The following is a 26,061-nucleotide window of genomic DNA, read 5'->3' on the forward strand; positions in this document are numbered from 1 at the left end:
AAGGAGAGCCTGTAGAGGCCTCGTGGGCAATGGAAAGATAGAAAAAAAATAACCCTTACCCCTAGCAAAAGGCCAATATATGAGATTTGTATTCAGATTTCTGAGCATCAGTTCATTCATTTGGATAATATCTACATGAGGGAATACAAGCTTTTTAAAAATCCCGAGATGGAGCAGCGACACAGACGCTATGCTGGAATCTCACAGAATGTTCTCTTGACCAGAAACAGTCAGTACTGCTCCCTGAGGAATGAGTAAATTACCCTACTCTGTTGAACTCGGGAAGGAGCACGTGACTGGCTTGGCCAGTGAAATAGGGAAAGAATCCCCTCCACCCAGCCAGCTACCGAGAACCCAGCACTCCCGCGTCCCAGTCCACAGAGCAGCAGCGACAGGTCTCCAATCACTCCAGGCAGCCGCGCGGCCGCGGGGAAGCGTGGAGGCAGGAAGTCCACGGGAGGAAGGCGGAGCCTGAGATTAGTGAACAGTCCCTGGTGGAAGCCGGAGGGACCGAGAGGCCGAAGAGAGAAAAGGGCAGCAGTTTCACTTGGGAGCGAGACCGCCCGCCCCCGGACCCCGCCCCTCGCAGCCGATCCCGCGATAATACGACAAACTCCCGGGATTTCCCTCCAACTCCAGCTCAACACCCGTAGGGGCGGGGCCAGAGGACCCCGCGGCGTCTGGCCGTCCGCTACTAGCTCTTCGGGATCTCGAGAGAGTTGCGTTTCTCGCGACATTTCCGGAGTCGCCCTTCCACGCGGAGTCGGGACGCGTGTGCTGTGACCGAAGTGCAGGGAGGGCGGAGACCGTGCGGGAGGGAGAAGCCCCTTTGGCCTGCCCTACGGAAGCCTGCGAGGGAGGGTGGTGACCGCTGCCCCGTCCAGTTGCCCCGATGCCCAGCGCCAGCGCCAGCCGCAAGACTCAGGAGAAGCCGCGGGAGGTCATGGACGCGGCGGAAGTGGGTCTTCCCCTTCCCCGGGCCCGGGAGGACAGACCCCTGGGCCGGAGCGCGCGGAGGGCGGGCGGAGGGTGAGCGGGACCCTGCCCTCGGGGTCCCTGTCGGCACCTCTCCTGCGGGCCGGGGTCCGGGGCCTTGGCCAAGAAGCGTGGCCAGACCTTCTCCGGACCGGACCGCTTTCTCACCGGCCTGGCTCCCCGGCAGCGGGCCGCGGGGAGGGTGGACGTGAGGCTCCCCCTGCCCCGGAAGTGGCAGCGCGGGGGTCACCCTGGCGTCTCCCTGGCTAGGCACGTCCCTCACGTAAACCACCACCTCGGACACTGACAGTGATGAGTAAAACGGTCTGACTGTGTGTTTAGTGACCGTTTGCCATGTGGCAGCTCTAAAGGACACGTCGTTTTTATTGTCTTTCTCCCTGTAAGTGATGGGGTGAGGCAGGAAGCTTAGAGGGCGATTGAGATGAAGGGACCCACAATCTTGGGGGGCAATTCCTAACACCCAGCGGTCCCTCGGTGCTTTTCCGAAATGAAAGTTTGATACCATCCTACAGGTCAGGTGTGTTGTATTAAAACTGAGCCTTTACTCATGCCCGGCTCCTAATTTTCCTATTGTGGAATTACGAGTTTGTGATAAACTGCCTAAGGAATGGGACATTTTAAGAATATGCGGTGGACTAGGGTTTGCTGAAACATGAACTAATCCAGTGATGGCGAACCTTTTGAGCTCCGCGGGCCAGCATTTTGAAAAACCCTAACTTAACTCGGGTGCCCTGTCACATATAGAAATTTTTTGATATTTGCAACCATAGTAAAACAAAGACTTATATTTTTGATATTTACTTTATATATTTAAATGCCATTTAACAAAGAAAAATCAACCAAAAAAATGAGTTCGTGTGTCACCTCCGACACGCGTGCCATAGGTTTGCCATCACTGAACTAATCCATCTGTTGCCCTAATGCTATATTGTATAACTATATCTTTTTACTAGGGCTGGGGTTTTCTTTGTCCTTAAGGTTGGTTGGTTGGTTTATTTTTGTATAAACACACAAAAACCTGAGTCCTCCAGATTAAAGGAGAGGATTCCAACTGATAGCTATAGAGTGATAAAAACGAATTATTTCATATATATCTTAAGTTACCTTGTAAAGTCTAAGGGAATTATTTTGGGTATTCTTTATCTGATTATATAAACTAATGCAACCTTGCAGATAGCTCAGGTCTAGATATAAGGTAGACATTGTGGCAGAGTTATGTCATTTTATAGCTAGAAGGCTCCTAAGAGATCATTTTAGAGGTTAAGTGAGATTAAAAGGAAAGGTCACTTATCTATATAATAAAGCCTAAGTGACACTTAACCAGAACAACCGGTTGCTATGATGCACACTGACCACCAGGGGGCAGACACTCAATACAGGAGCTGCCCCTGGTGGTCAGTGCGCTCCCACAGGGCAAGCACCGCTCAGCCAGAAGCCAGGCTCATGGCTGGCCAGCAGTTGCCACGGCGGGAGCCTCTCCTGACTCCACAGCAGCAGGCGCAGTGGGCCAGGCTGAGCGTGAGTGGTGGCATGCTGCTACATCCCTCAGGGGATGTCCAACTGCTGCTTTAGGCAGTCGGACATCCCCTGAGGGGTCCCAGGCTGCGAGAGGGATGTCCGATTGCCGGCTTAGGCCTGATCCCTAGGCTGGCAGGTGGACATCCCCCGAGGGGTCCCGGACTGTGAGAGGGCCGCAAGCCGGGCTGAGGGCTCTCCCCCCCTCGCTCTCCCCCCCCCCCCCCCAATCCCGCAGAAATTTTGTGCATTGGGCCTCTAGTCTATTTAATAAATATAGTATTTTAAGAAAAGCCTGAACCCTAGATATTATATTGTCATTGTCACTTGCAACCTAGTATGCTGAAGCTGATTTTTAGAAACAGGAAGCTGGTGGGTTTTTTTGTTTTTTTTTTATGTTTTCCAAATGCAAAATTGTAGCTAGCTTATATCCAACATCTTCAGTTTCTAAAAATGTGACATCTGGTGCTCAGAAAGCTTACCAAAAAAATGTTGGTTCTCTTTGAACATCTCTTCCTGTAATAGGAAGTTAATAAAACTGTGGTGCTTCATCCTACTCCCTTCCAGGAAATTTATATCCCTCCTTTGAAGTAGGTTAATCTCATTTTGAAGAAGATAGTTACGATGTGTTGTACATGTGTAAATTTTATCTGAGAATGCTATTATTTATGGTATATCCATCCAAGAGTAGTGATATTTCAAACAAACTAGCCAGAAACCGGGTGCTTATCCTTTTTCTATAGAGTACATATGTAAATAATATGACAAATTTCCACACTTTAAAACTACGACTCTTTGAATTAATAAAGTGGTCCTGAAAGTGAAAAGGAATTTATTTTTACATTGTTGTTTGTATTTATGTTTTTACTATGCTATTATTTTTTTTAAATAAAACGTTATAATGCAAAACATTTTTTGTAGGATTATGCTAAAGAAAGATACGGAGTATCTTCAATGATACAGTCTCAAGAAAAATCAGGTTAGTAGCTATGTGATAATAAATAAAGCTGTTTTTCTTCTAATTCCAGGGAAATTCTTCATGAAGTTTTAATTAAGGTTGACATAACTTTGAAAAACATAAATGACAGTAATAACTCAAGCAGATGTTATAATCCTGTATAAACATTTGTCAGTTTGGTTGGGGTTCCTAATCTAGAAAGGGAAGAAAATACATTAAATGAGTACATTTTAAGAGTTAAATTATATTAAAAAGATATTCCTAAGTGATTAGGTAAAATATTTAAGACTTAAGTCTGGCCCAGGAGATAAAAGAATGTTAATAGTAACTACCTTCATCATATACAGCCTTTTTGCATGCTTTATGAGGCTACCTTCTTTACTCTCCCCTTGCTTTTATTAGATTTCTTTGAAATTGATTTGTCACATATTGTTTCTCTCAGACCTATAGGTTTTCTATTTTTAAACATTTGCCTTTTGTTTTTATTTACTTATTTATTTGTGTTTTCAATAGATTATCTTACTTAACAACAATTTTTCTCATGGTAGACACTCCAAAGTCCAAATTATGTCTTTCGGTCTTTGGTACAACTGCAGATCTTAAAGTCCTGGCCTATTGGAAGTACTTCTAACTTATAGACCTGCCTATGAATGTTATGCTTTGGAAATAACATATCTCTGGGTTAATTTTATTGTGATTTTGGATTCAATTTATTGCATGATCATAAAATCACTTTCCTTCCCAACTTTTTTCCGAAAAGTGCAAAATAATTGGCTAAAAATATACCATTTCCAAAAGATACAGATGGTGAAGTAAAATAATTGAATATAAAATGGGATAGAAGCAATATAGTTTGGAGATGACATTCCCCTGCAGAGTAAGCAAGAGGGGTCATTTGAGACTTTGTTTTTAGCTTAATTATCTTCCTGAACTGGACTTCCTTCAGCTGTAACACAAAGATGCCCAATGGAGTTTCAATCTATTACGTAAGTCCCAATCACCCCTTGCCATAATTACTGTTCCCATTTGGCTGGCAAATCCAGACAACTGTTTTCCACTTATAAGCTCTCCCCACCAGAGGGAAAAAAAAAAGAGGGAAAAAAAAAGTTATGTATGTTTACAGTAGCATAACAGTAAAATTCTGCCTTTGGTTTTATCTCTGCTAAAATCCTTATACTTTGTTCAGGCAGAGTTTCCTTCCCCATTTGCTTCCATTTCTCCAAATTTCTTCATTCTAATGCCAGTGTCTTAAGAGTGTGGAGGAGGCAATAGTTTTTTAAACTGAAACCCTACTGCCACTAATCAATCATTGGTGCAAGTGTGACATGTGCCTCAAGTATGTGTAGATATGTTAAAGGTTGAGAACCCCTAAGCTAATTAGTTGGAATACCACATGAAAGAAGGGCTATTATTCTGTCTTTTTTCAAAGTACTATTAAAGTTACCCTAGTCATGACATTTATTTATGTCTCCTTAGATTTATGTTGTTATGTTCCATTTGATTTTGAGTTTTTATTGCCTAGTTATTAGTAAGTCATTGGCTTTTTCAATTTTGGTATTTCTAAATCTGTCTTAAATGTTTATGCTATTCTGTCTGTCTTTTCTCTTTCATACTTTGCTTTGCCTAAGTTTACACAGCAGACTTGGGAGTTGGTTTAACTCATAAGGTCTGTTGGCAATGTTTTGTAGAAATTCTCTTGTGATACCCAGTGGCTTAAAAATTCCTCATTCATTGTCTGCTTTTGGCAGTGAGAACCATTGTATTCTCCTGTAATTTTCCTATTTGCTTCAAGAGACAAATTATAAGTATGTTTAGACAAAGTAGGTAGAATAAATATATTTGTTTAGTATTGGTTTTGTGTTTTGCCGGGGGGAGGGGGGGTGTTGTTTGTTTGTTTTTCATCCTCACCTGAGGATATTTTTCCATTGATTTTTAGAGAGAGGGAAAGACAGAGAGAAATATCAGTATGAGAGAAACACATCGATTGGTTGCCTCCTGCATTAGCCCTGACGGGGGCGGGGCCAGGGCCAGGGCCAGCTCCGGGGCCAGGGCCAGGGAAGAGCCTGCAACCAGGGTACTGCCCTTAACTAGAATTGAACCTGGGACCCTTTGGTCTACAGGCCAAAGCTCTACCCACTGAGCCAAACCGTCTAGGGCTTTGCTTAATATTATAACTAGGTTTCACTGCAGAAGATGCAGTAGGTCCTTGGGTTACCTCGGAGATCCGTTCCTACGGGCGACAATGTAACGCGATTCGCCAGTTAAGTCGGAACCCACCTACATAAGCACCTACATCATTCACATGGAGCACATACACAGTCAATGAAGTGAAGCAATCAAAAACAGCCGAAACCGGTTTGGCTCAGTGGATAGAGCGTCGGCCTGCGGACTGAAAGGTCCCAGGTTCGATTCCGGTCAAGGGCATGTACCTGGGTTGCGGGCACATCCCCAGTAGGAGATGTGCAGAAGGCGGCTGATCTCTCTCATTGATATTTCTAACTCACTATCTCTCTCCCTTCCTCTCTGTAAAAAATCAATAAAATATATTTTAAAAAAAAACATTTAAAAGAAAGATAACAATTCCTGACCTTTACTTGTGGTAAGTAAATAATAAAAAACATAAAGCACATATGTACATATGTCGAAATGACGGAACTTCTTTTTTTATAAATACTGTAAATGGGAGATGGCGATGTAACCACGAAACGACGTACATCGAGTCCAACATAACCCGAGGACTGCCTGTAATGACAAACTTTATTAGTTAGGCAACATAACCCTTGAGAAAGATCTTTTACTACTCTTGATGTGATGTGATATGATGTCTATTATGTTTTTAAGTAATACGTTTTAAATTTAATCAAATTGTTGCATATTTAAAAAATAAAATGATTTCTGGATCATTATTGCCTCATATCACTATCTTCACGTAATAGTTTTTTTGTTTGGAGGACTCTAGATGGATATATTGGAGGACACAATTGTTGGGCCTCACATACAGAATTTATTGGCTTACATAACTCTAGGGTAGTGGTTCTCAACCTTCTGGCCCTTTAAATACAGTTCCTCATGTTGTGACCCCAACCCTAAAGTTATTTTTGTTGCTACTTCATAACTGTAATTTTGCTACTGTTATGAGTAATTATGTAAATATCATATGCAGGATGGTCTTAGGCAACCCCTGTGAAAGGGTCATTCGAATGCCAAAGGGGTCTCGACCCACAGGTTGAGAACCGCTGCTCTAGAGAAAAAAGGTGAGATGGCATAAGGCATGATTGCATCTAGAGCAGTGATGGTGAACCTTTTGAGTTCGGCCTGTCAGCATTTTGAAAAACCCTAACTTAACTCTGGTGCCATGTCACATATAGAAATTTTTTGATATTTGCAACCATAGTAAAACAAAGACTTAAATTTTTGATGTTTATTTTATATATTTAAATGCCATTTAACAAAGAAAAATCAACCAAAAAAATGAGTTCGCGTGTCACCTCTGACACGTGTGTCATAGGTTCGCCATCACTGGGCTAGAGGCTCAATCAGCATCTTTAAGGCTTTCTGTCCGTATTTCTTGGCTCTGCTTCTCTTAGGTTATTTGGCTTTATTCTCTCATCCTACAAACTCGGGTAGTGGGACAGATGGTGGCTGCAGCCCTGGGCCTATAGTATCCAGTGGTCTGCAAACTGCGGCTCGGCAAACCATGGCTCGCGAGCCACATGCGGCTCTTTGGCCCCTTGAATGTGGCTCTTCCACAAAATACCGACTTCTGCGCATGGGCCATGAAGTTTCAATCGCACTGTATGTGTGCGCCCACACATGGTATTTTGTGGAAGATCTACACTCAAGGGGCCAAAGAGCCGCATGTGGCTCGCGAGCCGCAGTTTGCTGACCACGGGCCTATACCATCCCAGCTCAGCAAGCCCAGGGGAGAGCTTCATTCCCAGTGTCTGTATATTAAGTCCCCGAGAAGGAGTTTGATTAGCCCAGTTGGTGCAACATGCCTTTCCCTGGATGAGTCACTGTGTCCCAGGGAATGGGGTACCAATGATATTACTGTAATTAACCAAGTTACTAATTAATTGGAAAGGAGCGAAGGGAAGGCCAGATAATAGAGGCATGCCATTTGTACAGCTTTGCCAGAAAGCTGCAGTTTAACATGCTCCAGGTCTGCTCCCCACAGATCCTCGGGGGAAGGGTCTGGACAATAGGCGCATGCCTGATAAGGTATGGGTGGTGTGGGAAGGTGCTTGTCAGTCACACCTGGGAGTAGGTTATTGGCCAGAATAGGCATGGCCACTGCTAGGGTGAGAAATCTGAGGTACATAAACTGAACGGAGAGAGCTCTCTCTTGGCTGTCTTGTGCACTGGGCTCCCAGCTCTCTTGTTGCAGGAGACACTCTCCCTTGCACTTGGCCTCCATGGCCCACAGTCACGTGGACCCCACACAATGGACCGATGGACTATAACTAGCCTGATGCTCTGCTGGACTCAGCTCCACCATTGAACAGAGACTGTGGATACTGGCTTTGCTTTTAGCTCTGCTGCATCCCCAGCTGCACATTTCCAGAACTGGTTTAAGGGAAATAGGACTTTTAAACTGAGAGATAGAATGCTATACAGATAAAAATCACTCGTTTTCCTGTGAGAATCTTAAAAAACGTTTTCTCAGAATATTATAAGAACCCCACTCCCACTAGCAGCGGAGAAATTCCACCTGTGCAATTCTCCAATAACACCATGACTATCCAGGCCTGGCAGAGAAACCTCCCCTTTGGCTAGCTGACTTACGTACTGTGACAGGCAAGCTAAAATACCATGTCCACTTAGGCAAAGGTGGATGAAGATAGATTGTAGTTGGCCTTATAAATCAATAAAATATTCAGTACATACGCATTTTGAAATTCTCTTTGACTCCAGTATAGACTGAATTAGGGAATCGGGATTATCAAAAGGTTATTGCCGTAATTTAGACAAGTACTTTGGGATGGTGGCAGTGAAGATAATAGAATTGGATAGAGTTTTTTTTAATCCTCACCTGACGATACGTATTTTAGAGAAAGAGGAAAGGAGAGACAGAGAGAAAATGAGTGTGAGAAACATTAATTAATTGCCTCTCATACATGCCCTGACTGGGGATCAAACCTGCAACAACCTGCAACCTTTTGGTGTATAGGTGACCCTCCAAGCAATTGAGTCTCCTGGTCTGGGCCTCGAGAATTGTATAGGTTTTAGAGATATATTTAGAAAATACAATTCACAAATTAAGAAGGCGTCAGAGGTTGAAAACTAATACCGAGTACTTATGCTCGCTGTCAAATCAAAATTATGATCTCTGTAAATTCTGAATTACTAAATTTGTTTCGTTTATTTGCTGCAGATCGAGTTTTGGTTCGGGTTAGCAATTTGACAGTACAAAAAGCTGATGAAGTTGTTTGGGTGCGTGCAAGGGTTCATACAAGCCGAGCTAAAGGTAAGGTTGATTTAATGAGTAAAGAAAGGTCTTTGGTTAAGGAATCGAAATTTTTTGTTTTATGTATATTTCATAGACTAAAGTAAATCTTTAAAAATAAAACAAAATTCCCTCTGTTTTCTTTTTTAAATCACTGTAAAATATTAGTCTATGTTTAATTATTTTTAGATTTTTATAAGATCACCTTAAATATAAGTTGACCTTAAAAACTCAGATGAAACCTAATAAGGTATTGATTTAGCAGTACTCATAAGTTTAATTTTTTGAAGTGAAGAGTGTTTTTGAGAAGCTTTTTATTTGTTAATATCCTTATATTTGTGATATTTAGATAGGGAGAGAGGTAGAAGAGATAAAAGACAGACTGGGTTGCCCGATACAGTAGCCACTGACTACATGTAGTTATTAGTATCCAATAGCTCAGCCACTACATGTATTTTGAGTGCTTAACTGCCACAATGGCTAGTGGTTCCTATATTGCACAGACAGTACAAATACAGAATATTTTTTCTCATTGTAGAAAGTCCCATTGAATTAGCATGAACAACAGAAAAGAAGGATAAGCATAGTTTAGACAAACCTTAGTTCCTTATGGAAAATTGTCCTAACCTAAAGTGTTCAAAATTATCTAAAAATATTAATGACATTAGTTTATAACTTTTTCACACACTTTTTCACATTTGATCATCCCTACAAATTTGTGATGTAGGCAGAACAGGCATTGCTATTGCCCTTGATAAGTGAGGAGACTAAAACTGCTTGCCCAAGTTCTCATAGTAATTGGTGGAATACAAACAAAATCCAGAAGCTTTCTAAAATACCTTCTGTCTCTCTAAGAGTTCATTGCTTCTATAGCATTTAATACATTCTATAATATAGCATTTTTTACATTGTGTTTTAAAATACTTATTATAGAATTAATATGGGCTCATTTTTAAAAAAAATATATTTTATTGGTTTTTTTACAGAGAGGAAGGGAGAAAGAGAGAGAGAGGTAGAAACATCGATGAGAGAGAAACATCGATTCACCTGCCTCCTGCACACTCCCCACTGGGGATGTGCCCGCAACCAAGGCACATGCCCCTGACGGGAATCGAACCCGGGACCCTTCAGTCCGCAGGCCAACGCTCTATCCACTGAGCCAAACCGGTCAGGGCTGGGCTTATTTTTAAAATCCCAACGTTTTATACGTATGTCTCATGCTCTCAAGGTCACTACTTTAAGAGTTTGTCTATTTTTCCAGTATTCTTCTCCCAAGTAGTTGAATGCTAGTAGACTTTGAGAAGAATAGTGCTGGAATATTAACTTTTTAAAAATGTTTATTTGCCTTCCTGAAAGGTTGGGCCATTTATTCTACCAATAGATATATCACATTGTATTGTAATCCCTGATTTACTTGTCTTTCTCCCACTAGTGTGGGATCTTTGTTCTGTCCAAAATATACACTTTGTTTCCTGAACATGGTTATTCAACAAATTAAAAGATAGAATACATGCTACACGTAAGGCTGAACCAAGCATACTTCTCTTCACATCTATACCCAAAATGGAACAATTTGAGTATCAATAAGGATAATTGCAGTGAATTGAAACATACCAGATATGTTTAAATCTGTAAGTACATATTAATGCTAAGACAAACAGAAAACCTAGTTGGTCACCAATGCAAACATTTCATTATTTTGAAACAATATCATTTCTGTATGAGTTGTATATCACTGGCTAACCAAATGGTAGATGTAGAAAAGTGTCTTTTTATTTTTTAAGAAGTATCTCTTTAGAGAGGTATTCCAACTAATAAAATGAAAAGAGCATATTAGACCATCACCATTTTGTTCCTTATAAATTACCTAGGTACATTGATGGTCAGTGATTGCTAATAATAGAATAGAAAGATAACCAGAAATATTTTACATCTATTTATGAAAGAACACAATACCATTCAACGAAATACTATTGCCTAAAATATTGTTCCAGAATCTCATTAAGCCTTTAGATTAACTACCAACTTACAGGAAAAACATAGGACTAGGGAACACATATTAAGTGACAATGGTTATGAGCAAAAACAACCTTGTCTCTTGTACTAGTTATAAATAAATAGAAAAGGGAGGAGGAGGCTATGAGTTTAAACGGACTTATGATATCTCTGAAGTAATTACTTGTTTGTATCCTGATTTAAATATACAATAAAAAGATACTTGAGATTCTTGGAAATTTGAACATTGACTGGATATTTGATGTTAAATATTTGTTCATTTTTTAGTTGAGATAATTGTACTGTGGTAACATTATTTTTAAAGGCTTTTATCTCTTAGGGGTTCGTACTTAATTATATATAGACTAGAGGCCTGGTGCACGAATTCATGCATGGATGGGGCCCCTCAGCCAGGCTGGCCATCGGGGCCAGCCGTTGGGGGGAGGGGCTTCAGGTGGTTGCCTGGCTGGGGGGGAGGGGCCGTGGGAGGTGGGTTGGCCACAGAAGGTTGGCTGTGGGAACACACTGACCACCAGGGGGCAGCTCCTGTGTTATCATTTGCCCCCCAGTGGTCAGTGCGCATTATAGCAACTGGTTGTTCGGTCACTTAGGCTTTTATATATATAGATGAAATACCATGGCTGGGGTTTGCTTCAAAATAGTACAGGCAGCCCTGGCCCGTTTTGCTCAGTAGATAGAGCGTCAGCCTGAAAACTGAAGGGTCCCAGGTTCGATTCCGGTCAAGGGCACATACCCAGGTTATGGGCTCAGTCTCCAGTAGGGGGCGTGCAGGAGGCAGCTGATCAATGAGTCTCATCATTGGAGGAGGCAGCTGATCAATGAGTCTCATCATTGATGTTTCTATCTCTCCCTTTCCCTTCCTCTCTGAAATCAATAAAAATATATATATTTTTTAAAAATAGTACAGGCATTGAGGGATAAGTGGATTGGGTTAAAGCTGAGACAAGAATGACCAAGAGGATTATAGGTAGACATTGATATCATTTACAAATAATGCCCTTTTCTTTCAAATGTTTATTTCATTTCATGTTGTTTCTCTTTACAATAATTAGATTCTTTCTAGTCCTGTAGGGATTTCCACAATTAAGGATTTTTTATACAGCAGAGATTGAAACTCCTGATGAGTTATTTCATGACTGTAGGTGTTCTGCATAAAATGTCATTAGAAAGCAATACCAGATTTTAGAAAGTATTAAAAGAAGTTTTCTTCTAGTCCAGTTTTCTGTTGTCAGAAATAGATGTTAAATTTTACAAGACCTTTTGCCAGCAATTTTTTCCCTCAAAATATAATTGGTTGAGTGTATTTATGTAGAGGTTCATTATACTATTCTCTCTGCTTTTGTGTTGGTTTGAAATTTTCTAGATAATAAAAAATTAAAAATACAGTTGGTCCTCATTGTTCATAGATTGTGTATTTACAAATTCACCTAGTTGCTAAAATGTATTTGTAACCCCAAAATCAGCATGTGCGGCATTTTCACTGTCATTCACAGACATGCTGACATGCACGTGTGCAGTGGCAAAACATTTGCGTTGTCCCGTACATCCTAGTACGTTCCCAGCCGAGGTCAAACACAATGAAGCTCTGCCTTCTTGAGTCAGCTCTCATTAACAGGTGTCCTTTTCACAACCTGTTTCATGCCACATTCTTCAGTTCTGTGCTTTTTGTTGGTGATTTGGCTATTTAATATGGCCCCCAAGTGTAGTACTGCTGAAGTGTAGTACTGCTGAAGTGAAGATGCCTTACAGAGAAAATATGTGTTAGACAAGCTTCATGTGAGCATGAGATACAGTGCTGTTGGCTATGAGTTCATGTTAATGAACCAATTCTATATATATTAAATAAAATGTATTTAAACAGAAACACACAAAACAAGGTCGTGTATTGATGGACTGATGAAAATATTGTGATCAGAGGCTCATGGGAACCTAACCTTGTATTTCCCCTAGGAGCAATAGTTCAATATCTGCTAATTCAACATTGTTCCTGGAGACTTTATGGAATATAACTATCACAAATAACAAGAATCAATTATATATTATTGTAATGATTTATAATAATGGGTTTCTTAATGTTGAACAATTTGTAGATACATGAAATAAACTGAATTTGGCAAAGGTGTGAGTGGTATTTTAGTATAGTACTAGATTAAGTTTCAGATATATTTTTGAAATTTTGCATTTAATCTGATCCTCATAACTTCTAATTGGAAAATCTTATTTTTTTTTGTTAAGGTTATTTGTGTGTGTGTGTGTTTAAGTAAGTTACCCAAATAACATTTTCACATGAATTTTTCAAAGAATACAAAAATGATACTCACTTTTTTCTTTTTTACTGTCTATCCTCTGCTTCAACATTTTTCTATTTATTCTTAATAATTTGTTCAGCATCTTTTCAAAAATCTTCCTTTTTAATGTATGTATATGCATGCACACACAGATACATACAGTTTTTCTGTTTCGTGTGTTTTAATTTGTCTTATTTTATGTAGATGACAACATATTTTACGTGTTATTCTGCAACTTTTAAAATTTTCAATGAACATGTTTCTTGGAGATTTTTTCCATGGTACTAGTTATAGATCTACATAAGGCAGTATTTCTCCAAGATAGGTATCTAGAAGTGAGATAGCTGGACTGAAGGGTATGCATATACTTACTTAACCCTTTGTGGTCCAATTTTATTTTTGGAATTCAAACAGTCTGGTCCATATTAATTGATGGGATTGAATGTTGAACCGGTTTGCGTTGTCGACCTCAGCCTCGACATTAGACCTGCTCCTAGCACCTGGTCTGTCGAGTCAGCCTCAATGTTGGACCAAAAAGGGTTCATATTTCTAATACCAAAAGAACCTTTCAATAACATTATATGTATTTATCCCACAAGTATGTGACTTTTTCCACATCTTGCTAATAGTGATTGTCAATGTTTTCTGTTTCTGCCAAAATAGATTATCTAAAAATAAATAAAATATTATGCTTTCAATTTGCTGCTTTTCCTTTCTTCCCATGTCTTACATTGGGAAAACGTCAATTAAATAATGACTTACTTAGAATAATTCATCTGCTATAACTCCAAAAGTAGTAACACATTAAAAGTGGACTTAGCCGAAACCGGTTTGGCTCAGTGGATAGAGCGTCGACTGAAGGGTCCCAGGTTCGATTCCGGTCAAGGGCATGTTCCTGGGTTGCAGGCACATCCCCAGTAGGAGATGTGCAGGAGGCAGCTAATCGATGTTTCTCTCTCATCGATGTTTCTAACTCTCTATTCTCTCTCCCTTCCTCTCTGTAAAAAAATCAATAAAATATATTAAAAAAAAAAGTGGACTTAGAAAAACAAACCATGCTAGCAATTTCAAGTAGAGCAAAGCTGTGAAAAACCATAAATAAGGAAATGGAAGTGTCAAAATCATAGTGTCAAAAGTATGACGATATAGGATCCTGTTATGCAAACAAAAAAATCTAGTATGTTTACATAATATCTGTGTATTTTGCTTTAAAGGACAGTGTTTAAGATCAGATTTCTTATACTAAGTTTATACATTCCTAAAATCAAGTGTTTTATATATGTCTGTAACTCTTAATGATACCTTTAAAATTTGTTTCTTTCCGTTGTGAAAGCTTATGAGCTTAAGTCTACATATCAGAAGAGTAATTGAAATATCAGTGGGTCCTTTCAAATTGCATATACACTAGATGGAAGTCATTGGCAGTACATAATTCTCTTTCAATACTCTTTTTTCTAAAAACTTACTTTACTTCCAAAATAGCTGATTACTTTTGTCAAACAGATAATTTAGGATTTTTAATACCAAAGGTCAGATCAACATCCATGTGAGAATATTGAGAAAATAACAAATGGAAAGTATTTAAAATAGTAAGGTCTTTGCTATTTAACTTCCTAACTGATTAACATAAATGATGAAGGAAAAGGTTAATGTTGGGAATCAGGAAGTTAAGGTACATTATCTAAATAATGAATTCAGGAGCTTGACAAGCTGAAAGACAGTAGGAAGAGATCAAGACATAAGATTGCCTCACATCTTTAATTACCTAGTTCTTCCACAAAGGCCTCTTCATTAGGAGCCGTCACCATAATGGAGATGAGAATAAACCTTTTTGTTCTGACCACCTACCATGTTGGTTCTTTAGCTCAGAAATAAAGCTTGTTCTCCTGGTGTGTAAAAGAAGGTTTCCAACTTTACATTTCTCTAAAACAGTACTCCTGTGAAAATTTAAGAAATAAAGTGCTGCTTCTAAAACCTTAAGAATCAAAGTTCAACACAATTTTTTTTTATTAAATCTTTATTGTTCAGATTATTACATTTGTTCCTCTTTTTCCCCCCCCATAACTCCCCTCCTCCCAGTTCCCGCCCCACCATCCGCCCTCACTCCCCACCCACTTTCCTCATCCATAGGTGCATGATTTTTGTCCAGTCTCTTCCCGCATCTCCCACACCCCTTTCCCCCCCAAGAATAGTCAGTCCATTCCCTTTCTATGTCCCTGATTCTATTATGATCACCAGATTATTTATTCACTTGATTCTTAGATTCACTTGTTGATAGATGCATATTTGTTGTTCATAATTTGTATCTTTACCTTTTTCTTCTTCTTCCTCTCCTTAAAGGATACCTTTCAGCATTTCATATAATACTGGTTTGGTGGTGATGAACTCCTTTAGCTTTTCCTTATCTGTGAAGCTCTTTATCTGACCTTCAGTTCTGAATGATAGCTTTGCTGGATAAAGTAATCTTGGTTGTAGGTTCTTGGTATTCATCACTTTGAATATTTCTTGCCATTCCCTTCTGGCCTGCAAAGTTTCTGTTGAGAAATCAGCTGACAGTCGTATGGGTACTCCCTTGTAGGTAACTGAGTTTCTTTCTCTTGCTGCTCTTAAGAGTCTCTCTTTGTCTTTTGCTCTTGGCATTTTAATTATGATGTGTCTTGATGTGGTCCTCTTTGGATTCCTTTTGTTTGGGGTTCTCTGTGCTTCCTGGACTTGTAAGTCTATTTCTTTCACCAGGTGGGGGAAGTTTTCTGTCATTATTTCTTCAAATAGGTTTTCAATATCTTGCTCTCTCTCATCTTCTGGCACCCCTATGATTCTGATGTTGGTACGCTTGAAGCTGCCCAGAGGCTCCTTACACTATCTTCGTATTTTCGGATTCTTTTTTCAGTTTGCTTTTCTGGTTGGGTGTTTTTAGCTTCTTCGCATTTCAAATCTTTGCCTTGATTCTTGCGCTCCTCTGGTCTGCTGTTGGGAGTCTGTATAATATTCATTATTTCAGTCCGTGTATGTTTAATTTCTTGTTGGTTCTTTATCATAACATCGAGGGTCTCATTAGATTTGTTGAGGATCTCAATAACTTTATTGGCGGCTTCTAGACAGTTCTTGAGAGACCTTAAAAGTGTGGTTCTGAACTGAATATCCTCCATTGACAGTTTTGTCCTGTTTCTTTGTCTCCGCATTTTTTATGCTTTCTTGGTGCACCCCCTAGTGGTCTTTGTGTGCAGTCCTCCTGTAGTTAAGCCTTGATTGTTGTAGTTAATACTAGGGGGATTTGACCTCCAGGCCAGCTGGCTGTGAGAATCAGCTGTGTCTGCAGTGGGAAAACTTCTGTCCTCTAGGGAGGTGCTAATCTAGCCTTTGCCTGAGGCTCTCTGGCAAATGCCTGTGCGCAGGCCTTGGGCAGGGCGCGTGGGTCGCTCCGGGCTCGGGATCAACAGGGTGGGCCAGAGAGAGCAGTTATGGCGGCTCTCAGTTCCATCCCTAGGGGCTCTGCCTCACAGAGTCCCAGCAACCGCTGCAAACCTTGGAGAGAAAGCTGCCTTCGAGTTCCGACCGAAGCCAGACAGTCCCGCTTCTCCTGTTTGAGTCTGGGTCCCTAGAGACTCGCCCAAATCTGGAGCTCAGAATCTGGGACTCCCTCTCGATTGAAAGCTCCAACCACGCCCTCCGCCGCCAGCCCGCTCCGCGCGCACTCCGTACGTGAGTATTTCACTTCAGCACTGCGCCTCCTCTGAGTCTGGGTATGATAATCTCTTTCCTCCTAGTTGTAGAAATTCCACTCAGCCAGCCTTCCTGTGGTTCTGGATGATGTCCGTTCCGTCTGTTAGGTGTATTTTGATTTGGTTGTTCAAGGCAGCAATCTCTGGCGTTAACCTATGCCGCCATCTTGGTTCTCCTCAACACAATTTTTTGCTATTAATCCTCACCCAAGGATAGTTTTTTCATCAATTTTTTTTTTTAAGAGAGGAAGGGAAGGGGAAGGAGAAGAGAGAGAGAGAGAGAGAGAGAGAGAGAGAGAGAGAGAGGAGGGGAGAGGGGAGCGACACGCCCTTGACAGGGAATGGAGCCCATGACCCTTCCATGCGTGGGCCAGCACTCTAACCACTCCAGCCAGGGCTCAACATGATTTTTAATTGTTAATTTAAATGATCTAAAAATAGTGATTTTATTCAGCTGTATTGAACATTGACTCTATATCTTTCTATAAACTGTCTCCTGGTTGGAAAATTCCAAAAAGAAAGATAAGTAATATTTAGCAATTGATTTGTCTGTCCTGCAAAGTTTTTATACTAATTTAAATACAGTAAGGACTTTTTGCTAAACTGAGAAATTACATACTTCTTGAAATAAAAAATAAATTAAAATTTCAATAGTGCCGAAAGATATAAAATGAAAAAAGTCTCACAGTTCTAGCTTCTCCATCCCATTACAATCTCTTCCCCCTAAAATAACCACTGTTGTTTCTTGTGAACCCTTCCAGGGAGAAAAAATGCATGTATAAGCATAGGTATAGCCTTTGTTTTTTTAAATTTTCATTAAAAGGGTTGTACACATGCTGCTCCTTGTTATCAGTAACCAGTGTCTATAAAAATAGTAGCTGCCCAGCTGTTGTTGCTCAGTGGCTGAGCATCGATCTATGAACCAGGAGGTCAGGGTTCGATTCCCTGTCAGGGCACATGCCCGGGTTTCTGACTGGATCCCTGGTAGGGGGTGTGCAGGAGGCACCCAATCAGTGATTCTCTCTCATCATTGATGTTTCTATCTCTCTCCCTCGCTGGAATCAGTAAAAATATTTGTTTGTTTTTAAATAGTAGCTTGCAAAACATTGAACTAAATAGATCATGCAGTACATTGTATTACCAGCCAGAGCCAAAGAAAGAAAATTGTGTTTATTTATTTATTTTTTATTATTAGTTAAGGTATTATAAATGTGTCCTCATCCCCCCCATTAACCCCTAACCTCCCCCCCCCCCCCCGCCCCGCACACTCATGCTCCCATCCCCCTGTTGTCCATGTCCATTGGTTTGGCTTATATACATGTATACAAGTCCTTCGGTTGATCTCTTCCCCTTACCCCCGCCCTCCCCTACTTTCCTTCTGGGGATTGATAGCCTGACCGCTGTTTCTCAGTCTTTGGGTCTGTCCCTTTTCATCAGTCTATGTTGTTCTCTGTAATCCACAAATGAGTGAGATCATGTGGTATTTATCTTTCTCTGACTGGCTTATTTCACTTAGCATAATGCTCTCCAGTTCCATCCATGCTGTTGCAAAAGGCAAGAGTTCCTTTTTTTTTTTTTTTTACTGCAGCATAGTATTCCATTGTGTATATGTACCACAGTTTTCTAATCCACTCATCTGCTGATGGGCACTTAGGCTGTTTCCAAATCTTAGCTATGGTGAATTGTGCTGCTATGAACAAAGGGGTGCATATATCCTTTCTGAGAAAATTGTGTTTATTAACACCTGGCAAAAACTTGGTCTCAAAAGTACCTAATACAGGTAGTCTGAGCAGACAGTTCTATTTACCAGGCACCAGAACTGATTTTTTATTTGTTTGAATCTTTTAGAAAATTTTTTGAGTGGACCATCAAGATTCTAGTATTGAAAGTGCTTTGAACACAGACGCTTTGGGGATCATAGCATTAGAGCCACATGGAAATCTGTTTCACTAGTAAAGACTATATAAATATGAACTTTGGTTCCTTTCTATAAATAACACCGTTATGAGAGGTTTTTAATACTTAATTTCCTTAACAAACAAGAGTCTGCTCTGCTTGTTCATTTATTGTGTTTTTAGATTCCACATATAAGTGAAATCATGGCATTTGTTTGTCTGTCTGACATTTCAGTCAGCACAATACCCTCTAGGTCCATCCATGTTGTTGCAGATGGCAAGATTTCATTCTTCTTTATGGCTGGTATACATGCACCACTTCTTTATCACTCATGCATTGATAGACACCTGGGTTGCTTCCATATCTTAGCTATTGTAAATAATGCTGCAATAAGCATAGGGATGTACTAGTATGTGTCTTTTCTAGTTAGTGGAATGGCTGGGTCCTTCTTTCTCTCTTGTTATATAGCTTTTGTTTTAAAGTCTATTTTGTATGGTATAGGTATTGCTATCCCAACTTCTGTTTGTTTGCATTTTCATGAAATATCTTTTTCCATCCCTTATTTTCAGTCTGTGTGTGAGTCTTTCAATATGAAGTGAGTCACTTGTAGGCAGCATATGTAAGCCTTACCTTCTATACCTACCTCTTTCATTGTGTCATTGTCTTTAAAAAGTTTTTTTTTTCTGATTAGAAAAGTAGTATATGCTTATTGGAGAAAGTTCAGAAAATACAGAGAAATATGAAGAACATAATAATTCCCTGAAATTTCACCACCCATTCGTAACCACATTTTGGTGTATTTGTCCCCTATACAATCTGTGTTAATAACTTTTTTTTCTTTTGTTTTTTAACACCATTCATCTCCCCTATATCCTCTTCTACCTCCACCCACCCCCTCATTCCCACATTCACCACAGTGTTACCCAGGCCCATGAGTTCTCCCTCCCCCCCCAATCCTTCCACCCTGTCCAACACCCCCCACCACAGCTGTAGGCCTGCTCTCTCTATGAGTCTTTCTTTACTTTGCTTGTTAGTTCACTTTGTTCATTAAATTCCACATGTGAGTGAAATCATATGGTACTTGTCTTTCTCTGGCATGTTTCACTTAGCATAATGTTCTCTAGGTCCATCCATGCTGTCGCAAAGGGTAAATTTTTCATTTTTAGGCCCAATAGTCCATTATGTAAAGGTACTATAGCTGTTTTATCCGCTCATCAATTGATGGACACTTGAGCTGCTTCCAAATTTTGGCTATTGTAAATACAGCTGCAATGAACATAGGAGTACATATTTTTCAAATTAATGTTTCAGGTTTCTCTAGATAAATTCCCAGAAGTGGAATTTCTGGGTCATAAGGTAGTTCCATTTTTCATTTTTGGAGGTAACTCCATACTGCTTTCCACAATGGTTGCACCAATCTGTATTCCCACCAACAGTACACAAGGGTTCCCTTTTCTCCACACCCTCAACAACACTTGTTTGTTTATTGATGATGGCCATTCTGACAGGTGTGAGGTGATATCTCATTGTGGTTCTAGTGTGCATTTTTCTGATGATTAATGACTCTGAACATCTTTTCATATATCTATACTTTTTACACAAAATAGAGATTATATGTGGTTTTATTATATTTTCACATATGTGGTTTTATTATATTTTCACACAATGGTCTATCATGAGTATCTAACAAATATTTATTTTATATTCCAGACACCTGACATATTTTTTGCACATAATAATCCATTTGTGAAATAGGAATGATAATCCTCAAATAAATAACCAATGGTAGTGCTGCTATTAATAATAGTAGTAAACAATATTTATAGTTCATACTAATTAATATTTTATATTCATATTTAATATTAATTGACTGTCACAACTCTAAATATATTACTTATATAATTTTCAGTATTATTTAAGAAACATCAAGAAACTCCATGAGTTATATCTATTGTTTTTTTTTCCCCTTTTGCAGATGAAAAACTGAAGCATAAAGTGATTTAATAATTTTCTCAACAGGCTCCACCCTTGCCGGTGGTTAGAGCACTGGCAACAAAGGGTCACAGGTTCAATTCCCAATCAAGGACACATACCTGAATTGCAGGTTCTATCCTGGCCTGGTCGGGTGTGTGCAGGAGTCAACCAATCAAAGAATAATAATCTTCCCACAGGCTCCTTCCCAGGTGGTGGGCTGAATGTGGTCCTGGGTCTTTTGGTTTCAGAGCTTTTACTTTTTACCAAACCCTTATACTAAATGTTACCTTTAGTGCTGACCCAGGGACATGTTCCTGTGCTCGCTGTTCATGTGCGCTGTAGAGCTCTCCGTTTTCTCCCAAGGTCTTTTGTGTGGCATTAGAGTTCATTGCATGATGGCTAAATCTGTGCTGCCTATCTGTCCGGTTAGAAAAGCTAAAGTACTTACTAAATCATGTTGCCTTCCAATTCATGCTAACACTTTGTTCTAAGTGGCCTAATATCTGGCTATAGTTTCAGTAGTTCCTGGGATAATGTCATTTTGATCCACCTGCAGATTTCTCTCTGACTTCATCAATCTCTATCTATTCAGTGTCTTAAAATCCCTTGAATTTATTATACATAAAACTTTCTTAAAAACTGTACTTTATGACTGGATCATATTCCAAAGGAAAGAGAAAATGAGTGTCTATTTAGTGGTAAAACTACCATATATGACTCAGAAGTCCATAGATTATGTTTGAGCTTGCAATCTATCTTTCTTTTATAAATTCATAATTACTGTCTGATTTTCTTTTCAAAATAGTCTATGTTGAAAGTAATAACTATAAGTCCACTTGCATTTTTGCTTTTTTTTTTTTTTTCCCAAGGCTAGTTCTCAGTATAAAGAATAATTCTCAGTTTAAAAATCAGATCAGCCAAAACTGGTTTGGCTCAGTGGATAGAGCGTCGGCTTGCGGACTGAAAGGTCCCAGGTTCGATTCCGGTCAAGGGCATGTACCTGGGTTGCGGGCACATCCCCAGTGGGAGATGTGCAGGAGGCAGCTGGTCGATGTTTCTCTCTCATCGACGTTTCTAACTCTCTATCTCTCTCCCTTCCTCTCTGTAAAAAATCAATAAAATATGTTTAAAAAAAAAATCAGATCATCTTTTGCAGTTTTATAAGACAAGCTAATGAGAAAAGTGGTCTTAAAAAGATTTACCTGGTATTATGAGGAAATAGTTTCCCAAAACTTGACAGAGACTTAAAAAGAATCTGCTTTGGAGGAAAAGGATGTCACAAGGATATATAGTTACTAGAATCTGTTATGAATAGTTGTTTTCAAAAGATTAAGAATAAGGAATGATGGTTCTTTAATGAAAGGAGGGGAAATCAAGAGGCCCAGAATATATAAAAATAAAACTGGCTATAAGGCATAAAGAGAATGATCTTTCATAGACAAAGTAACTTAGGTGGAGTAAAAGAAAAATTGAGAACTATTACAAAGGATGAAATATTGGGAAGGTGATAAAGGAAATAGACCATGAAAGAAACTAGCCCCGTGATGGCGAACCTATGACACGCGTGTCAGAGGTGACACACGAACTCATTTTTTTCGTTGATTTTTCTTTGTTAAATGGCATTTAAATATATAAAGTAAATATCAAAAATATAACTCTTTGTTTTACTATGGTTGCAAATATCAAAAAATTTCTATGTGTGACACGGCACCAGAGTTAAGTTAGGGTTTTTCAAAATGCTGACACGCCGAGCTCAAAAGGTTCGCCATCACTGAACTAGCCTGTCATTCTAAATGCCCTTTAAATGAACTTTGGTAGAAAGTAAAATGGACCACTCCCATAAAATGCTTGTGTTCTTGTTACTAAGTTCTTTATTAGTACTTCTGTGCTTGCATCATTGAAGCTCCCATGGTGGTTAGCACAGTGCCTTTGGTTGTAGAATATAATAGCTATTGAATGAATGTTGAAAGTGATCTGACGTTACTTGAAATTTGTTTAATAAATCAATGCAATAACAAAAAATAATTTCTTTATTTGTAATATTTTTTAATTAGTGATTTGCCTGTGTTCTCATAACAAACATGTTAAAAGCATTATTTTACTCATAGTAGGAACTTGGGTTTGTTTAAAGTTTGTCAATTGAGGATGAGTATTTTGTCTGTAAAAGCCAGATATATGTATGTTATGAGCCTGATGAATATAGTAAATTTTGACCCAAATTTAAAGTAGATAAGCATTTTTTTTTCTGTAAAACCTGAAGTAGCATGTTCTTAATACATTTGTGTTCTTTCTGTCTTATTCAGGGAAGCAGTGTTTCTTAGTCCTACGTCAGCAGCAGTTTAATGTTCAGGCTCTTGTGGCAGTGGGAGACCATGCAAGCAAGCAGATGGTTAAATTTGCTGCCAAGTAAGTAAGCAATTATATCCTGTTGTCAGAATAAACAATGGTGGGAACCAAGACTCCCAGGGGTTTGGACCATTTTCATACATTAACATCAATGCTTCGTTTGTTTAAAAATGTAGTTATTTAAATTGTCGGTTCAGTGTTGCTGAATACATTAAACTTACAAAAGAGAAAATATGGAGCACAGGCTTAAAATTCATTGGGAACTGCTGAAGCAGCACTCTCTACAGACAAGTCACATTTACTTTCAAGTAGAGTAACAAAAAGCCTGGCAGCCTCCACATAGCAAAGCAACTTTATTTTGTGGTGTTTGGAGCTTCATTTCCTCTCTCCCTCCCTCAGTTTCTGATTTGCATATTGAGCAACAAGTTTCCTAACTGAATAAAAGTGTATAAAATAAAATAATGTAGTTTTACAACTGATTCCCTCCTGAAGGATTTTTTAAAAGGTAAAAATTGCTTTGTCTCTCCAAAAGTCTTGCTGTCTGGTTCAGAGTTTCTGTAGAAATTCTTTGTTTTGTACAGTTTGCAAGAAATGGTATAGTGTAGTGGTTATACATGCTGTAGTTCTAAGTTAATAGTTGGTGATATGCCTAGTTTTGTTCATTTGTATGTTTTTCTCAATTTAACTGAAATTTTATTTCCATGATAATGATCAAAGAAGACTTGGAAAATGGACGATCTTTACATTTTAAGTAGTAAAGTATTTCATAGGCATAAATATTTTTCAAAGAAATTCAATCTAAAGTAAGTGTATATTTTTTCTATTGATTTTTATGTCTGTTCTTTAGATGTATGCTTTCAAAGATGAGTTAATACACATAGAATTATCAATTTATAACTAGAAAAAACTAAAAAATCATATAATTTAAGACTCTAATTTATGTTTGGGATGTCCATGACTCCTCCAGCATAGTATTTTACATATGGTGGATGCTTAGTCACTGATTTTGGTTTAGAGATTTATTTATCAAATTCAGTTTTATCATCTCATATCACAGTGTTTTAATATAGTAGATGCTCAGCAACTGGTTTTAGTTTAGAGATGTACTTATCAAAGTTAAGTGTGGTTTTTTTTTGTTTTTAAATATATTTTTACTGATTTCAGAGAGGAAGGGAGAGGGAGAGAGAGATAGAAACTTCAGTGATGAGAGAGAATCATTGATCGGCTGGCCCTTGCACACCCCACACTGGGGATCGAGCCCCCAACCCCCAATCGGGGTATGTGCCCTGACCGGGAATCAAACCATGACCTCCTGGTTCATCGGTCGACGCTCAACCACTGAGCCATGCCAGCTGGGCTCAGATTTAGTTTTACTGTATCATAGCGATACCTGCACTCTGATTTAAAAACTCCAATGCCATTAATTACATGGCTTCTCACTGGTGAACTCAATAGTATTAGTACTACTAGTACAGTAACCCCATCTCTCCCTCCCTCCCACTCCTGATGCCCAGAGACTGTCACTTTCATCTCTTCTACCTATATCTTTTGGTATTTAGGTTTGCAGATTTCATCTCATAGTCTGCAAAGGTTTGTGTTTTTTAAGGTCAATCTATGTCCTATGAAGTGGGGCATAAATAAGCTTGGACCCTAGAAATAAATGTTATATAGATAGCGTTTGAGCCCCTGGAAACCACAGACATATATGCTAAATTATATTTAACGAGAGGCCTGGTGCATGAACTCATGCACCAGTGGGGTCTCTCGGCCTGGCCTGTAGGATCAGGCTGAAACCGGTTCTCAGACATCCCCTGAGGGGTCCCGGATTGTGAGAGAGTGTAGGCCAGGCCAACAGACCCCACCAGTGCACAATCGGAGATGGGGAGGGACTGCAGGAGGTCTCCAGGGTTTGTCCGGCCTGTCTTGCTCAGTCTTGATGGGCCAGACCCCAGCAGCAAACTAACCTACCCGTCGGAGCGTCTGCCCCCTGGTGGTCAGTGCACGTCATAGCGAGCTGTTGAGCAGCCCTAGCATATCATTAGCATATTATGCTTTGATTGGTTGTTCAATTGTTCTACTGTTCAGTCTATTTGCATATTACCCTTTTATTATATAAGACTAGAGGCCCGGTGCACAGAAATTTGTGCACTCGGGGGAGGGGAGAGGGGGTCCCTCAGCTCGACCTGTGCCCTCTAACAGCATGGGACCCCTCGGGAGATAACGACCTGCTGGCTTAGGCCTGCTCCCCGGTGGCAGAGGGCAGGCCCAATCCCTAGGTGCAGCCCCTAGTCGAGTGCAGAGCAGAGCCGATTGGGGAGTTGGGGCGCCGCCCCCTGTCATGCACAGAGCAGGGCAGATCGGGAGGTTGTGATGCCACCCTGAGTCACGCTCAGGGTAGGGCCGATTGGGGGGTTGGGGCACCGCCCCCTGTCACACTCAAGGCAGGGTCGATGGGGAGGTTGCGGCGCCACCCCCTGTCACGCACAGAGCAGGGCCAATCGGGGTTGGGGAGCTCCCCCCTGTCACGCACAGAGAACCGATCAGGGGGTTGAGGAGCTCCCCCCTGTCACTCACAGAGTAGGGCCGATAGGGGGGTTGGGGCACTGCCCCCTGTCACACTCAGGGCAGGGCAGATGGGGAGGTTATGGCTCTACCCTGTCAAACACAGAGCAGGGCCCGTGGGGGGTGGTTGGGATGCCGCCCTCTATCACCCACAGAGCAGGGCCGATCAGGGGGTTGGGGCGCCACCACTGTCACACTCAAGGCAGGGCCGATGGGGAGGTTATGGCTCTACCCCATCACACACAGAGCAGGGCCCGTGGGGGGCGGGGGGGTTGGGGGGTTGGGGTACCGCACCCTGTCACACACAGAGCAGGGCCGATCAGGGGGTTGGGGCGCCGCACC

At 40.3% G+C, this 26,061-nt stretch overlaps 1 protein-coding gene across 1 annotated transcript in view; it reads left to right on the top strand.

Annotated features, from left to right (window-relative positions):
- The first annotated feature begins 762 nt into the window (after window positions 1-762).
- DARS1 (aspartyl-tRNA synthetase 1) overlaps window positions 763-26,061 on the top strand; it is a 71,991-nt gene continuing 46,692 nt past the window's right edge. Inside the window, exons 1-4 of the mRNA XM_081096079.1 lie at window positions 763-958; window positions 3,433-3,490; window positions 8,844-8,936; window positions 23,115-23,217. Coding sequence (XP_080952205.1) covers window positions 893-958; window positions 3,433-3,490; window positions 8,844-8,936; window positions 23,115-23,217 — 320 coding nt within the window. The 5' untranslated portion in view covers window positions 763-892. The remainder of the gene's footprint in view (window positions 959-3,432; window positions 3,491-8,843; window positions 8,937-23,114; window positions 23,218-26,061) is intronic.

This window comes from Myotis nattereri, assembly GCF_964212035.1.
Source record: "Myotis nattereri genome assembly, chromosome: 7".
Taxonomy (NCBI): Eukaryota; Metazoa; Chordata; class Mammalia; order Chiroptera; family Vespertilionidae; genus Myotis; species Myotis nattereri.